The sequence below is a fragment of the Vombatus ursinus genome, unplaced genomic scaffold (assembly GCF_900497805.2).
Source record: "Vombatus ursinus unplaced genomic scaffold, bare-nosed wombat genome assembly UNPS02015089.1, whole genome shotgun sequence".
Classification (NCBI taxonomy): Eukaryota; Metazoa; Chordata; class Mammalia; order Diprotodontia; family Vombatidae; genus Vombatus; species Vombatus ursinus.
This window is the reverse complement of record NW_020954867.1, coordinates 5,555,889-5,572,755: the sequence shown is the minus strand read 5'-3', so window position 1 is coordinate 5,572,755 and position 16,867 is coordinate 5,555,889. Positions and strand designations below refer to the sequence as shown.

The 16,867-nt window shown below is 36.0% G+C and overlaps 1 protein-coding gene across 3 annotated transcripts in view; it reads right to left on the bottom strand.

The window, feature by feature from the left end:
- Window positions 1-16,867, bottom strand: part of TDRD3 (tudor domain containing 3) — a 205,222-nt gene that overhangs the window by 87,274 nt on the left and 101,081 nt on the right. For all 3 annotated transcript variants that reach the window (XM_027846178.1, XM_027846179.1, XM_027846180.1), the window contains 2 exons: window positions 9,065-9,221; window positions 5,691-5,816 (listed from right to left, as the gene is read on the bottom strand). In XM_027846178.1, coding sequence (XP_027701979.1) covers window positions 5,691-5,816; window positions 9,065-9,221 — 283 coding nt within the window. The remainder of the gene's footprint in view (window positions 1-5,690; window positions 5,817-9,064; window positions 9,222-16,867) is intronic.

Genomic DNA, 16,867 nt, shown 5'->3' with positions numbered 1-16,867 from the left:
TGTACAGCTTGGAAAGCAATGTGTAGTATTTATTATACAGGCTTTCTTGAAATGGAAATTTATTGCTGTATATTTTGAATCCTCTCTTACATTCTGCTGTGCATGTGGCAATTTTTAAAAATTTTGTATTTAAGTTTATAATATGTTTCCTTTTATTTTATTATTGTGTAATTAAGTTTTAGTATTTAAGTTTAAAATAAATTAATAAAAAAAATCCCTCTTTCTTGTTTACCTCTCTATAAAATCCACAGAACCTAAAGTGCATGCCCTCATCCTCCACCCTCTGAAAATCAAGCAGCTTCACTTCCAAGGGCCACACCAAGAATAGGACCCAAAGGTTGAAATATAGCAACAGCACACACCTCTCTGTATGATTTGTGTTTTCCTCAGGTGGTTTGCATATTACTAAGAATTTTATAATGAATTTAGAAGTAAATATATCTCTGCTCCTTGAAATCTCAGACATTACTAGCCGACCAAGGTGTCATGAAAGGGTGGCAACAGCCTCTAACACCAAGGAACATAGTTAGATAAAGATACCCATATGCCAAACTATACAGATCCCACTCATATCCCACTGGGAATTATACCTGAGTAGGGAAGAGAAGAAAGTGACATCTTTTTACCTCATGTCAGGCTGACTATAAGCCACTTCCTTTCTCAGAGCAGGACATATGTCCTAATAGACAATATTAGCTAGATTAGTTTATATTAGCTGTGGATCTGCCTGATCCAACCCCTACCTTTAAGAAGAGCCTTGAATACAAATTGGATTTTTTTTTTCTCTTTTGGTTATTTGTGTCTAATCAACCCTTCCAACTAAGGCACTGGGAATCTAGACCCACAGACTTCGGAATTAGTAAGGTATATCACATTCCCTTTTATCTAGAGAAAGGTTTAATAAAAGGGGACACCTAGGTGGCACAGTGGATAGAATGCCAGGCCTGAAGTCAAATAGACTCATTTTTCTGTGTTCAAATCTGACCTCACACACTTACTAGCTATGTGACCCTGGGCAAGTCACTTAACCCTGTTTGCCTCAGTTCCTCATCTGTAAAATGAATTGGAGAAGGAAATGGCAAACCCCCCCACTATCTTTGCCAAGAAAAGCCTAAATAGGGTCACAAAGAGTCTGACATAACTAAAACAACAACAGGGTTTAATAAAAGGATGAAATGAAATGCTGAAACTATATTTATACTTCCTACTAGCCTCCACCTTCCTGACAGACTGGTGTAGCTGGACCACTGAGGTGGTCTAACATTTCAATAGCCTATTATTTTTATGCCTATCAGCCTATCAGTTGACCATGGGCGGGAATGAATGGATTACTAGCTAGTAAAAAAAGGGATGAGTAGAGTGGAAACAATTCAGCCAGAATTCATGCCTGCCTACTAAAACCAAAGAACAAGATCTATTGACACACCCTTTTGAAATCCCAATCTACTCTGAGGAATAATGGAACAGTAAAGCTATTAGATCTCTTTGAAAAGAGTCACAAGATTAGAAAAATGATTTTATGGTATGATAAGCCACTGCCCCAACTAGGCCTTAGTTTCAGATCATAAGTAAGCTTGAATAAGGCCAGGCAATTTCTTGAGAAAAGCCAATGATGCCAGGAACAGGGATTCTTAACTTAGTATCTACGGACTCTCCAAGCATCTATGGATAGATTTCAGAGGATACATGAACTTGGGCAAGAAGAAAATGACATTTTTGTTTTCACTAACCCATAAATGAAATTTACCATTTTTTTAAAATTATGAAGATAGGCAACAAAGCACAGCAGTTTTAGCAACAATTGTGACTTTGTCACCAACAAAAATCACAACTATTTTCATATCACGTTATGGATGTTGCAGATACCTTGAAATATTGTTCAGATTCATCACTATTTCAAAATTCATGTAGTTATCAGACCTGCTACTAGATCATGTGATCTCAGGAACTGTTTTACTTACAAAAACAATTGGCACTCAACTAAAAAAAAACTAGGAAAAAGTCCCCATCATTGCCTTGTAAAGCAAATTAGAGATAATTTAACTACATTTGCAACAACCTATCTTTACAAATCATGATTTTCAACAACCATAATCAAATATCAAAATAAGAGGCGACTAGGTGGTACAGTGGATAGAGCACTGGCCCTGGAGTCAGGAGGACCTGAGTTCAAATCCGGCCTCAGATACTTGAAACTTCCTAGCTGTGTGACCCTGATTGCCTCACCAAAAATAAAATAAAATAAAATAAAATAAAATAAAAAAATAAAAATAATCCCCCAAAAAACCCCAAAACAATCAAAGTGTATTAGATGTCCAACATGACATGCATGTTGCCTTCTCAAAGGCTACCTTAAGCAACAACCTTCACATTGATAGTTCTTTTCACAATTGAAGTTCTTTAAAAACTTTAATTCACCTATATTTTAAATGTATTATTCGTCTTATTCATATGTTATTAAAGAGTATAGGAGGACTTAGTGCCCCCTGGCTATAGCTGTGGAGGTAGTGCTGAGATGAGACTACAGGTGGGAAGAGGGAGAAGAAACTTCTAAGAAGCTAGAAATCCTAGAGGAGTTTAGTTTCTGGAGATAAGACAAGTGTTCAAAGTGCAATAAGTCAGCTTGCTTGAATGATTACATATTATTAATGAAAAGAGTCTAGTACTCTACCCTCCTGACTTTCTCAAGGCCACAATATTTTCTTAAATATTGAACTTTGATGCTAGGTTCCACTTTTGATTTAAATGCTTCATGTTTTTTCTGCATTATCGCCTCAGAAACCTGTATCCTTGGTAACTGAGTCCACATTCCACAACGACGAACTTGATGATCTGGTTCTTCCCTGAGTGAGAACTAAACAACCACAATTTGTCATTCTGCTACTCAGTTTGAGAAGTCCTACCTGGTACTACAAGAGATCCCAGTTTAGGCAAATTCTATCCTTGGCTCCACCCAGGAGAAGAGCTAAGGAACATTATACATGTTTAAGTGTAAAAGTTTTAAAAGAATTTTCTGTGTACCACATAGAGAAAAAAATTTCCAACAAAATCAATGGGAATTTTTTTTCAAATTTTTTTCAAATTAAGAAGCACATGCATTACTGTAAATTGGCTGATTTTTTTTTAACATTCTAATAACTGTCTTTCAATGTCATTTATATAGTTTGTAATCTCTATGTATTTTATTTTGTGAACTTAAAAATACTATTATGAGAAGGGGTTCATGGGCTTTACCAAATTACCAGGGGGACCATAACCCAAAAAACCTAAGAACCCCTAAACAAGAGTGATTTCAACAAGATCTAGCTAATACTTTATTTAAATGACAGTAAACGAATATCTCCCTTTTTTCTTACTAAATTCATCCTGTGGGTGGGGTTGAATCAAATATTTTTATAATATCCACACATGAAGAAAAGCATCTCGATAATAAAATTTTCAGAATCCTTCTATGTTATGTAATGAAAAATTTTGTTTGAAGAGCATGCACAGTCATGAAGGTGATTTTGAATTCTCAAAGACTTAATACACATACATAGGTATATACATATACACACACACACACAGGTATAGACATACATTCATACACATATATACATAGGTATATACATACATATATACACATAGGTACATACATATATATAGGTGTATATATATATGTATGTATGTATGTGTGTATACACACACACACACACACACAAGTATTTATTAAATACTTACTATGTACCAAGCACTGTGCTAAGTGCTGGGGAGACAAAGAAAGGCAAAAGCATTGCTCCTGCCTTCAAGGAGTTTATATTCTTAATGGAGGAGACACTATAACTACATATAAGATACATACAGTGTAAATGGAAGGTAATCTCAGAGGAAAGGTATTAGAAGTTGGGGGGTGGGGGGGAAGGAGGGAAGAAAAGGACAATAAGACAATAACCAAGGAATGATTCCTGCAGAAGGTGGAATTGGAGCTGAATCTTGAAAGATGCCAGGAAGGGAAGAGGAAGGACAGAATTCCAAGCATGGGAGATTGCCCCTTAATGGGGTTAGGAGAACATCATGTGCCCGGAACAACACAATGCCAAACAGATGACTTTATACTTGATCCTGGAGGTAATAGGGAGCAACTGGATTTTGGTGGGGTAGTGAGGTGGAGGGGGATGGGGTTGTGTCATGGACAGATTTGTGCTTTGTAAAAATCACTTTGGCAGCTGAGTGGAAGATGGACTGAAATAGAGAAATTTAAGGGTGGGGGAGCAACAGTTGAGATGATGAGGGCCTATACTAGGGTGGTGCTCTGTAAGTAAAGGGTACATATGAGAGACTCTGTGAAGACAGAAATCAGATCTGGCAACAAATTGGATACGTAGGGTGAGTTTAAAGGAGGAGGTGAGTATGACACTGAGGTTGTGAGACTGTAAGAATGGGAGGATGGTGATGACTTTTTCAGTAAGAAAGTTTCAAAAGAGGGGTATGTTGGGGGAGGGAAGATGGGGCAGGAGGTAGTTAATGAGTTTTGCTTTGGATATATGCTGACTCTGGAATTCCTACTGAATAACCATTTGAAGATGTTCAAAAGGCATTTGGGAATGTATGAATGAAGTACAGGAGAAGCACAGGCAATCTGAAAATCATCCACATAGAGATGATAACTAAATCCTTTGGAGCTGATGAGATCATTAAACAAAGGATTCAGTTATCATTTCTATGCAGATGACCTCCATATTACCAATGTTCTTCTGGAGCCATGAGGAACATCTATAGGTAGTGGGAGTGACCTGGATGAGGATAAAACAAAGAAGACAGAGAAGGAGCAGTAAGACAGGTAGGAAAAACAGGGGAGAAAACTGTCATGAAAACCTAGAAAGAGGAGAACATCTGGAAATAGTGTCAAAGACTAAAGAGAGATAGAAAAAGATGAGAAATGATCATTCAAACTAAGTAACTAAGAGATCACTGATAACTTTAAAGAAAGAAATTTCAGTTGAATGATGAAGTTTGAAGCCAAATTGCAGAGTTTAGAAGTGACAAAAGGAGAAGCAGAAGTACCCATGTAGATGGGCCTCCCAAGGGGTTTAGCTAAAGGGAAGTAGAGATATAGAGTGACAGCTAGAAACAACGGTAGAAACAAGTGAAGGTTTGGGATGAGGGAGACCTAGAAGTTCATGGGCAGAAGGAAAGGAATCAGTAAAAAAAGATTGAAAAATTAGAGACAGGGTGAAGGCAGTAAGTGGAGGTAGTCTGTTGGGGAAGATGGTAGGGGATGAGAGCAAGGGGAGGCATAGAGGGGATTGTCTTGACAAAGAGAAGGGCCACCTCTTCATGTGAGATAGGAGTTGGAAGAAGATAATTAGGGAAAATATCTGAGTGATGTGAGATGAGGAAGGAAGAAGAAAAAACTCAGGGAATGTCCTCAATTTATTTCTGTGAAATATGACGCCAAGTCTAAAAGGTTTTAGTTTTACCATGTTGGAACAGCACAAAGGACCAAGAGTCCCAGTGACAGGCTATATTTGCTTTCTGGAGAACAACCTAACAAAGTACAGAAATAATCATTCACTAGCAGGGTGGCCACACATATCCATGAAAACTGCTGGAATATGGATTATATATAATCAATTTCTTTAAACTATCTTTGTTTGAATAATCCCCCAAAAGGTATGGTTTTGAAATTTTTTATTTTAAATTATACCTACCTTCCATGTTTAAAGACCCCATTTTCGACTCCAAGAAATCAAATAACGTGCTGGGTGCAGATGGCCTGGAATTTCCTAATTCCTCTTCATCTTCACATCTTCCTCGTCCCCTGCCTTTTCCTTTGCCTACAGATTTTAAAAAGATGGTTTTTAAATCATGAAAAATATATAAAAGTCAAGGAGATTGAACTGTTTTAAGAGAATGTATCACTTCCACTATAGTCTACAAACAAGATAGCTGTCTATAAGCAAGATAGTATATCTAGTATATTCTCAGTATCTGAGAAAGGCATTTTTTCCCTAGGAACATTTTCCCCACAGATGATATTTAGAAAAACAGTGCTCTTCTCTACTTATATTTTTAAAAAAAATCTTTTTCTCCCCATCTTTATGTTTCTTTTTAATGGGAAAGTCAATGGTGCAGTTAAGAATTTGAGGATGGGTGGTAGGACACATATGTTTAATCTTAAAGCATCATTTAATGGATAGTGCTGTCTACTCAACTCTAGGCAATTACAGGAATAACCTGTGCTCACTATATCCATCATAATGATGACCGCAACAACAGAAAGAGAATAAAGTGCAATTTGCTGTTCTAAACTAAACTAAAAATCAGATCATTAGATATGATCATTCCAAACTAAAATCAGATCATTAGGCAAGAGTATCTATACCTAACCAAAATATGAAAGAAGACAATAGGCATTAGGATAAGGGCCCTTTCCCTCAGAGTTTTAAAATCTATTTTGTAACCTAAACCAATAAATTCAGCGGGAAAGCCTTTCATTAAGTTTTCTAGGTATCTGCCACAGGGAGCTGCCTTTGCCAAAGTGTTCACAGGCTTTGGTCCTTTAATAAGTGGGCTTATTTGGCTCCAGATCCCTGAAAATGAACCCAGAGCAGATGCTAGAGTTCTTCAAAATATCCAGGAGATTCTTCTCTCATTCTTCTGAGAGATGCCATAAAGAAAATTGATATGGCCAATGAGTGAGAAACTATTACATAAAAAACCTGAACAAGTACTCTTAGACCTTCTTAAACTAAAGATTTTGTCAATAACAGGCAACATAAACAGCTGAATAGTCCACTGTGGTATAATCTTTTCCTGAGAAAAGATCTCCTTCATAGGCTCCCCAAGCATCATATATATTCATCTAGTTAAGTCATTATCATCAATAACAAATCTGCCATTAAACTGAAGATGGAAGAATATATCAACATCCAGGTATTTTGCAGTCACAACAGTCTTATCAGCTTTTAGGACATCCCTTACCTCATCAATACATATTGAGAGGAGGGATAGTAGAAAAAGAGCTACTCTCAAAATCTGAAAGACTTCTATTCCAAATTGGCTATAACCCTGAGCTAACACATACAATCTCTCTCATTATCCTAGGCAATCTGCTAAAATTAGAAGTTGTAGAACAGCTCCAGATCTGCATTGATAGAGAAAATCTCCTCACTGGAAATTTCCTATACCAAAGAAAAGTCTTTACATCCCCAAGCCAGTTCTGATAATGTTTCCATGGTCAACTCAACTGATTACATACAGACACTGAAATAACTTACCTTTTTGAGACTGTGTAAGTTGAGGTGAGACAAGGTGAGTTTTCTAAAGGAGAAAAGCTAGGAGAAAGAGGAAGAAGACTAAATCCACTGGACATCCCATAGATTGGGTGAGGAAAAGAACAGAGAGGAAGATGCAGAAAAAGAGCAGTAAGAGAGACAAAAGAAAAATTTGTATAGAATAAGATGAAGTCAGGCAAGGAAAGAGCAAGTTTTAAGAATGATGGGAGTGCTCAAGTGTCAGTTTTGCAAAGAGAGCAAGAAAAATAAAGACTGAGAAAAGATCTAAACATATACTTATCTAAGGTCATTGAGAAGCTTTAAGAGATAGATTTCAATGGAATGAAGTGAAAGCATTTACAAGTGACTAAGAAGGGAATGAGTAAGGAGGAAATAAAGACAGAGACTGCAGATCAATCCTTTTAAGAAGTATGGCAGTCAAAGGAAAGAGAGAAAGCAGACAGTAGCTATAATGGGCAGCATGGATGAGCAATTTTTTTTTTCCATAAGAGAAACGTGGGTATGTTTGACGGCAGACGGGAGGAGTTAAGAAGAATATACTTAAGATGTTAAATGAGAGATGGAGTAAAATTAAGAACAAGATATTTCAGGAGTTGAGAAGTGATGGTGCATTATTATTTTTAAAAAAGGAACTTAACCTATTTGGATATAACGCATAAGACAAAGGCTGTGGAAAAAGCTGATGGGATCTAGTGGGTTAGGATAATGTCTCATTACAAGAAAGTATGTGAAATAAAGGTGAGTCAAGTAGTGGCCCTTCTTCTCAAGCCTATCCATAGAGATGAATAAAGTATGAATAAAGTCAAATGGTCAATTTCAGTATAAACTTTTAATGTTATAAAGAAGATAATAACTAACAAGTAAAAAGGATAAAAAGGGAAGCATATGATTGGCAGACTGTCTTAAGAGAGGCAGAACAGTACAGTGGAAAGAATATTAGCTTTAGAGTCAAACACCCAGGATTCAATTCTCAACTTACCTAAGTGACTATGGGTAGTCACTTAAACTCTTGGACTATTCTTCACTTGTAAATCATGATGTGGAGGGGTTGAAGTACCTGGCCTCTAAGGTCCATTCCAGCTCTGAATCTATGACCCTAGAATCATGATCTCTTTCCAATGCCTTTTTTCTTGGAAAGGCTAAAGATAAAGCTCGAGAACAAGTTACATCTTCTATTGTTGTTGGGTTTTTCTTCTTCTGTTCTTACCTTGCTACTTCCCAATATATCTCTCTCCTTTTATTCCTTTTCTACTAGTGGCCACAAGATGTACGGGCTATAGAGTCAGAGCTGGAAGAGACCCTTCAGAGCATCAGGTCCAATCCCATCTCTTTACAAACTGAACAATGGGCCCAAAGAGGTGAAGGCACAGAGCCAATGATTCTGAAACCCAAAGTTCAAATCTAGAATGCTTGCCAATAACCCACATGACCTCTTCAGATGATGGGAGTTTGGGGCCAAGAAAGTCCCTCCTATTGAGTTACCACTTATCACAGTAGCTGGTAGTGTTGTTGTTAAACCATTGGGTAGAATTGGTCAATAAGTCATCACTCTCACATATTACTGATCTCAGGGGGTTCTTGTAGAGGTTCTACAAGCCTGAGAAATAGTCTAATAGGAGGATTAGATGATTTCAGTCCAACAGATCAAATCAAGGGTACTGATAAAGAGGAAGAAGACATATCCTCTGACACTGAAAGGAAAAGTAAATTTCTAACTTCTTAAATACAGTATATTCTTCTGAAAAATAAATAGCATGATCTGATAAATTGCTTTATAAAAATAATACCTCTCATTGGCGGACCCAAAACAGGTTTCTGCTTATTGCTATTGAGAAGAACATTTAATGCTGCTTCTAAGTTATTGCCATTATCCATAAGGGCCTGCCTGGACGCTTCTTTACTGAAACCCATTTCTGTTATGTGCTTCAGAGCCTTTTCATCAACCTAGAATGAAAAAAAACATACAAAGAAGTAATAATAAATTAGAATTGCAATTCCATAAAAAAGCATGGCATGACTTTAACACTGATATCTAATGAAAAATTCTATTTCAGGCTGAAAAAATATTCACAGAAAATAATTTATAAAATATTTGCTCTCACGTAATAGTAAGCAAAAGACCAAAAGGAGAGAGAGAGAGAGAGAGAGAGAGAGAGAGAGAGAGAGAGAGAGATGGTATTTTTTCCTTAACTTTCTAAACAAAAATTTCATACAAAAAAAGTAAATGTTAAATGACAGCATGTCTAATTTGAAAATATTTTAGACAACGAGTAGAACGTTACTTAATGAACAATCTATGTGCCATCATTTATACTTCTTCATCCAGCCTAAGAAGGAAATAATCCTATAGATAGTAGCATACCACCAGGAAACAGAGGTGTATCAATCATAGCAATATGGAAGCAATAACTCAACAAATTTTATTATTCCTTTGTTCTGTATTCTTCTGTCCTTCTTCACATTTGCTTGCAATCAATTCCACCTGAATCTCTGACATTTTTCTCAAGTCTGTATTATGGATTCACATTGCACATTCCTCTATTACAGTCATTCCAAAATTTCTGGAGCAAAAGAAGAACAATTCATAAAGGTTGCTCCAGATGGTGACTACACAGAAATTTCCCTAAGTATAATCAGTTCAATTCACTATCTATTCACAACATGAAGCAGGGATGAGGTTGAGGAGAAAATAAATGCTGTAATGGGACTGGAAGCTTTTGATTGGGAGTTAGGTGGGAAAACAAGGATAGAAGAAACAAGACATATATAGCTTGATACAAGCACTCAAGCTAAGGAGTTTCAAAGAATAAATCATTTAGAATTTCTTTTGTCCCCAAACAGGTTAGAAATTTCACTCAGATATCACCACACCCAACAACTGACAAACTAGTTCCAAAACACCTCCAATAGATGTTATAATATCCTAATTTTATGAAGCAGGTACAACAGGGACCAATGACCAACAGCAGTCAGGTTTGTTCACAGCATGAGTTTACTTTTATCTACTCACTGTGCTCAAATAACCTGAGTTCTACTTGGCAAACACTTAAATTACAACAATGACAACAGGAGCATCGCCTCCTCATTTTTAGTCTTCTTCTCTCTTTCTTCTCCATTCCCAAAAGGGAAAAGAAAGGAGTTATTTGCTGGCTCCTGATACACCTCCTACTAAAATACACCTCCAAGTCAACATTAGTTCCATCTTTTATGTTGTTGATGTTCAGTAGTTGTTTTCAGTCATGTGTGACTCTTCTTGACCCTATTTGGGGTTTTCTTGGTAAAGATACTGGAGTGGTTTGCCATTTCTTTCTCCACCTCATTTAACAAATGAGGAAACTGAGGCAAACGGAGTTAAGTGATTTGCCTAGGGTGACACAGCTAGTAAGTGTCTGAGGTCAGATTTTAAGTCAGGAAGATGAGTCTTCTTTACTCCAGGCCTGGCACTCTATCCACTGCACCACCTTGCTGCCCTCATCTTTTATACTACCACTTCCAATGCTTCTCATAACACATGCCCCAAAATGTTCCCAAAACATGCCTCCTGTTTTCTTCTCCAGAAAAATGTTAAGAGTTCCACAAACTGACTTCTCTTAGGCCTAACTGTTGTAGATTCTAGGCCCATAGGTTAATGCTGCTTTGTAAGGTTGTCCTAATCCACTTATGACTAGAACTCACCAGACTCTTGAGTGCCATGAATACTTACTAATATTAATTGATAACAGTTCAAGTAGGCACTTCTATTAAACAATCTCTGAAGTACAGAGAGACCTTACAGGGCCTCAAAAGAATACCTGGATCAGTGAAATAAATTAGGTACGAACTATAATACAAATTCACTCTGCAATTCTTGAATATTACAAAAGAACCTTACCCGATAGTAAATTCTATCTTTGGTAAATGTAAAAGCTACAAATATTTCATTAAGTCTAATAACTAAAAATCAGGAATAACTTGTCACCATAAATACTATATGAAATATGCAAAAAGAAAACTTAAAATTTTAAGTTTGTTTTTTTTTTACACATGCTATGTTACTCAAATTATTTTAAATTGTTGTCATTTCTGATAGTAATACTGTTGGAAGTTCTACAAAAAAAAGTAATAGTTTGAAATATACTTAGAAAATAATTTTTAAATATGAAATTATTCACATCTTTCACATTTTAAAGCAAGATGAATACTCCAGTAATTGACTAAGCAACATTAACTGTAACATAAAATAAATCCAAAATGGAGTTTATGACCTTATCTCCAAAAGATTCACCCCCTCTGACTTGATTTTCTGCTGGTAACACCTCCATTTTTCCTATCTCCATATTTTAAATCTTGGTGTATTAGTGATTCTTCTCTCTCCACTGCTTATATATACTCAGTTCTAAGTCCTATCAATTATACCTCCACAATATCCTTCACATTTCCCTCCTTCCATAGTCACTACCTCAGCACAGAAATTCATTAGTATTCACCTGAATTATTACAAAATCATCCTAATGTATATCCCTACTTCTGCTTGCCTCAGTCTAAAATGTCCTTCACACTTTTGTAAAATTCATCTTCTTCATGCACAGATCTAATCAAGTCACTTCCATTCAAAATTCTTCAATATCTCCCTACTGCACGCTGGGTAAAGGTCAAACTTCTATGTCTAGAATTCAAAGGCACTCCATGATCAGGTAATACTTTTAACTCTGTAGTCTTATTTCATATTATTCCCCTCCACACGATCTATGCTCCAGATGAATTGGACTGCTATCTTTTTATTGATACAATTTATGTGATTCCCTATTTCCACCTCCCCCACTATGGTTTTTTGCCTGATGAATTCTTACCTATTCTTTAAAATCTAAATTACCACCTCCTTCAATAAGCCTTCTTTACTTTGTCAGTCATCAATTACATTTCCATTCTCAAACCACAGAAAACAATATTTTTATCCAACTAATACACTTATGAATTATTTTGTAATAGTACTTTAAAAGAATACAGCTTCTTGATAGCAGGTTCTAAATCGTATCTGATCTACATCATACCTATATATCACATATCATATTGTAATCTATATCATGTCTAACTTTGGACCCTACCACATAACACAATGCTTAATGTTCACTGGATTGAAATGAGTTCTTACAGTAACACATTGTATAGCTTACATAAACTTAAAAAAAAAAAGTCTTCAATTTTTTTGAAAGAAAAAAAGGAGTGATTTCCCAGATAATTAAGATACCTACATTTCCACTAAAAAAAAATTTTTTTGATAAATTAGGTGTTTTTTTTACTAATGGTGTAGGGCAGCAGACTTGCTATCTGAATGGTCAGTGGTAAACTTTGTATTTACAGGTAAAGATAAATGAAGGCTGTATCCATTCAATGCTTAAATTTAAATTATTTCTACCTGTTTCCATAGTTTTACATGTTTACATAGTAGGCTCAAAGCCTAAGAAAAATTATCTTATCAAAAGAGAAGTGTGTAGAAAGCTATGTTCTTAATCATTACAGCATTGAGTATTAGCTACTTTCCCATAAATTAGGAAGGTAATACCCTAAAAATAACATTAAAATTCCAAATAAGTTTTTTTTTTTCAATTCAAACTGGGATTTTTTTGTTTGTGTTTTTAGATAAATATTCCTAAAGAATGTCTTTAAGGAAGGAGGTGAAGCTAAGATAGTACAGTACAAAACCAAGAGCCAAGCCCTCTCAAATTCCCCGCTAAACAACCCTAAAATAATGCCTCAAATCAATTTCTGGAGCTGCAGAACCAACAAAAGGTTCCACCCAAGACAACCTGGAGGTCAGCAGGAAAGGCCTATCTCACCAGTGTGGTGGCGGGCCACAGATGCACAATGCAGGCAACTCCAAGCCTTGGGGGTGGCTGCATTGGCCACAGAAGCAGGTTCTGGAAATCTCAGCCCATAGTCCGTGGTGGTAGCAGACAAATGGTTGAAAGGAAATTGCAGGGGATCCTTTGCTGGCACTGTATTCAGGACCCTGTAGCACTGCCCATACACAGTTCCAGGTCACAGTCCCAGGAACAAAAAGCATGATAATATTTGCAGCTGGAGAGGAACAAGGGCTTAGATTAGTTCCAGGGAGAAGAGGAATGCTTGTGGTCACCGACAGAAGAGTAGGGATCCTAATCTCAATTCCGAGAGAGTTGAGCAATAACAATTGTGACTGTAGGAGTGAGGGAAGCTGGTCCAGTCCCAGGGTCAGAAGGAGTGCTAGTGCTAGTGGCTACAGAGGAACAAGGTTCCTTCCTGGGTAAAGACCAGAGAGAGCCAGGAGAGCAGTGATTATAACCACATTAGAAGAACAGAAAACCTACAGATCTCCAGAAATAGCTCTGAAAATAACAGGAAGAAAAGCCTGAAACTTATGACAGTGGCCCCTCTAACTTGAGAGCAGAGCCCAATTGTAAAATAAATTTAAGAGTCAAGAAATAGGCTGGAAAAATGAACAAACAACAAAAAAGAATCTGACCATAGAAAGTACTACGAAGACAGGAAAGACCAAGACACAAACCCAGAAGACCAAAAATGCCAAAGTAGCTACATGCAAAGCTTCAAAGAAAAATGTGAATTGGTCACAGGCCCCAAAAGAATTCCCAGAACACAAAAAGGATTTTTAAAAAATACATTTTAGTTTTCTCAAATTACATGTTAAAATAATTTTTAACTTTTTTTAATGTTTTGAGCTCCAAATTCTATCCCCCTCCTCCCTGCTTCCTTATGAGGTAAGCAACCAGATATAGGTTATACATGTGCAATACTGTATAGTATCTTAAAAAGGATTTTTTAAATCAATTAAGAAAGATAAAAGAAAAATTGGAAAAAGAAATGACTGCGTTGAAGGAAAATTATGAAAAGATAGTCTTGGTAAAAGAAGACAAAAAAATACTGAAGGAAATAACACCTTTTAAAAAAAGAATTGACCAAATGGTAAAAGAGGAACAAAAATCAACTGAAGATAAGAACACTTTCAAAAGCAGAATTGGATAAATGACAAGAGGTAGAAAAATTCACTCAAGATAAGAACTCCTTAAGAAATAGAACTGACCAAATAGAAAACAAGTTACAAAAACTCACTGAAGAAAGTAATACCTTAAAAATTAGAATCAGGCAAATGAAAGCTGATGACTCCATCAGACACCAAAAAACAATAAAACAAAATCAAAATAATGAAAAAGTTGAAGAAAATGTAAAATATTTCATTGGAAAAACAATTGACCTGGAAAACAGATGGAGGAGAGATCATTTACGAATTATTGGACTACCTGAAATCCATGACCAAAAACAGCCTAGACATCTAGACATAGAAATGCCAATTTTACCTAAGCTAATTTATTCAATTCCATGTCAATCAATCTACCAAAAAATTATTTTATAGAGCTAGAATAATAACAAGATTCATTTGGAATAACAAAAAGTCCAGAATATTAAGGGAACTAATAAAAAGAAATGCAGGGGAAGGTGGCCTAGCCATTCCAGATCTTCAATTTTATTATAAAGCAGTAATCATCAAAACTACTGGAAATAGAAATAGAGTGGTGGATCAGGGACTATGTTAGGTATGCAAGACACAGTAGTCAATGACTATAGTAATCTACTATTTGATAAACCCAAAGACCCCAGCTTCTGGGATAAGAACTCACTATTTGACAAAAACTGCTGGGAAAACTATAAAAGAGTATGGCAGAAACTAGGCACAGACCAAAATCTCATACCATATATCAAAATAAAGTCAAAATGGGTTCATGATTTAGATATAAAGGCTGATACTATAAGCAAACTGGTAGAGCAAGGAATAGTGTACCTGTCAGATCTATGGAGAAAAGAAGAATTCATGACCAAGCAGGACAGAGAACATTATGAAATGCAAAATGGACAATTTTGATTACATTAAATCGAAAAGTTTTTGCACAAACAAAGCCAATGCAACCAATTATTAGGATGGAAGCAGAAAACTGGGAAAGAATTTTTACAACCAGTGTCTCTGATAAGGTCCTCATTTCTAAAATATATAGGGAACTAAGTCAAATTTATAAGAATACAAGTCATTCCCCAATTGACAAATGGTCAGAGGATATGAACAGGTACTCTCAGATGAATAAGCTAAAGCTATCTATAATCACTCTAAAAATGCTCTAAATCACTATTGATTAGAGAAATGCAAATCAAAACAACTCTGAGGTACCACATTCACACCTATCAGATTGGCCAACATGACAAAACAGGAAAATGATAAATGTTAGAGAAGATGTGGGAAAGTTGGAACACTAATCATTGTTGGTGGAGCTGTGAAATGATCCAACCATTTTGGAGAGCAATTTGGAACTATCCCCAAAGAGCTATGAAAATGTGCATACCCTTTGACCCAGCAATAGCACTTCTAGGGCTATATTGACAAAGAGATCATACAAATGGGAAAAAGACCCACATGTACAAAAATATTTATAGCAGCTCTTTTTGTGGTGGCCAAAAACTGGAAATTGAGGGGACGCCCATCAATTGGGGAATGGCTGAACAAGTTGTAGTATATGAATGTAATGGAATACTATTGTGCTATAAGAAATGATGAGCAGGCAGATTTCAGAAAAACCTGGAAAGACTTGTATGGACTTATGCCAAGTGAAGTGAGCAGAATCAAGAGAATGTTATACACAGTATTAGCCACATTATAGGACAACTGTCTTTAATAGATTTAGCCCTTCTCAGCAATGCAAGGATCTAAGACATCAAGAGTCTCAAGATGGAAAATGATATCCACATCCAAAGAAAGAACTATTGAGTTTGAACGCACATCTAAGCATACTATTTGCTCTTTTTCTTCTGTTTTGTTTTGTTTCCTCTTTCTTGTGGTTCCTTTTATTGGTTCTAATTCTTCCTTACAACATGACTAATGTGAAAATATGTTTAATAGGAATGTATATGTACAGCCTATATCAGATTGTGTGCTGTTTTGGGAAGGGAAGTGAGAAGGAAGGGGGAGAAAAATTTAAAACTCAAAAGCTTATGGAAGTGATTGCTGATAAATCAAAATAAATTAATAAAAAAAATTATTAGACTACCTGAAATCCATGATCAAAAACAGCCTAGACATCATACTTCAAAAAATTATCAAGGAAAACTGCCCTGATACTCTAGAACCAGAGGGCAAAATAGAAACTGAAAGAATCCACTAATCACTGCCTGAAGGAGATTCACAATGTAAACTCCCAGGAATGCCATGCTGTCCCTTATGTCTGGAATTCTCCCTCACCTCATCTCTACCTCTTACTTCCCTGACATTTTTCAACTGTCAACTGAAGTCCCACATTCTACAAGAATAGTTTTGCAGTTCTACTTATGGTACCAACCTGCATTAGTAGAGGGGATTTTCTTACTTAGGTGTTCCCTATAACAATAAAATTGCTGATACAGTTCCTGTCCTGCTGTACTTAGAAGTACAAGAACTTGAAAAATACTTTATCAATTAGTTTCACAATTATATTACTGAGACAAAAGAAATGCTACTTAAAAAAAGATATCTAATAAATTATTTTTCAAAGAAACTGATTAACTTGTATTTGTTAAATTTTCAGTAATCTTTT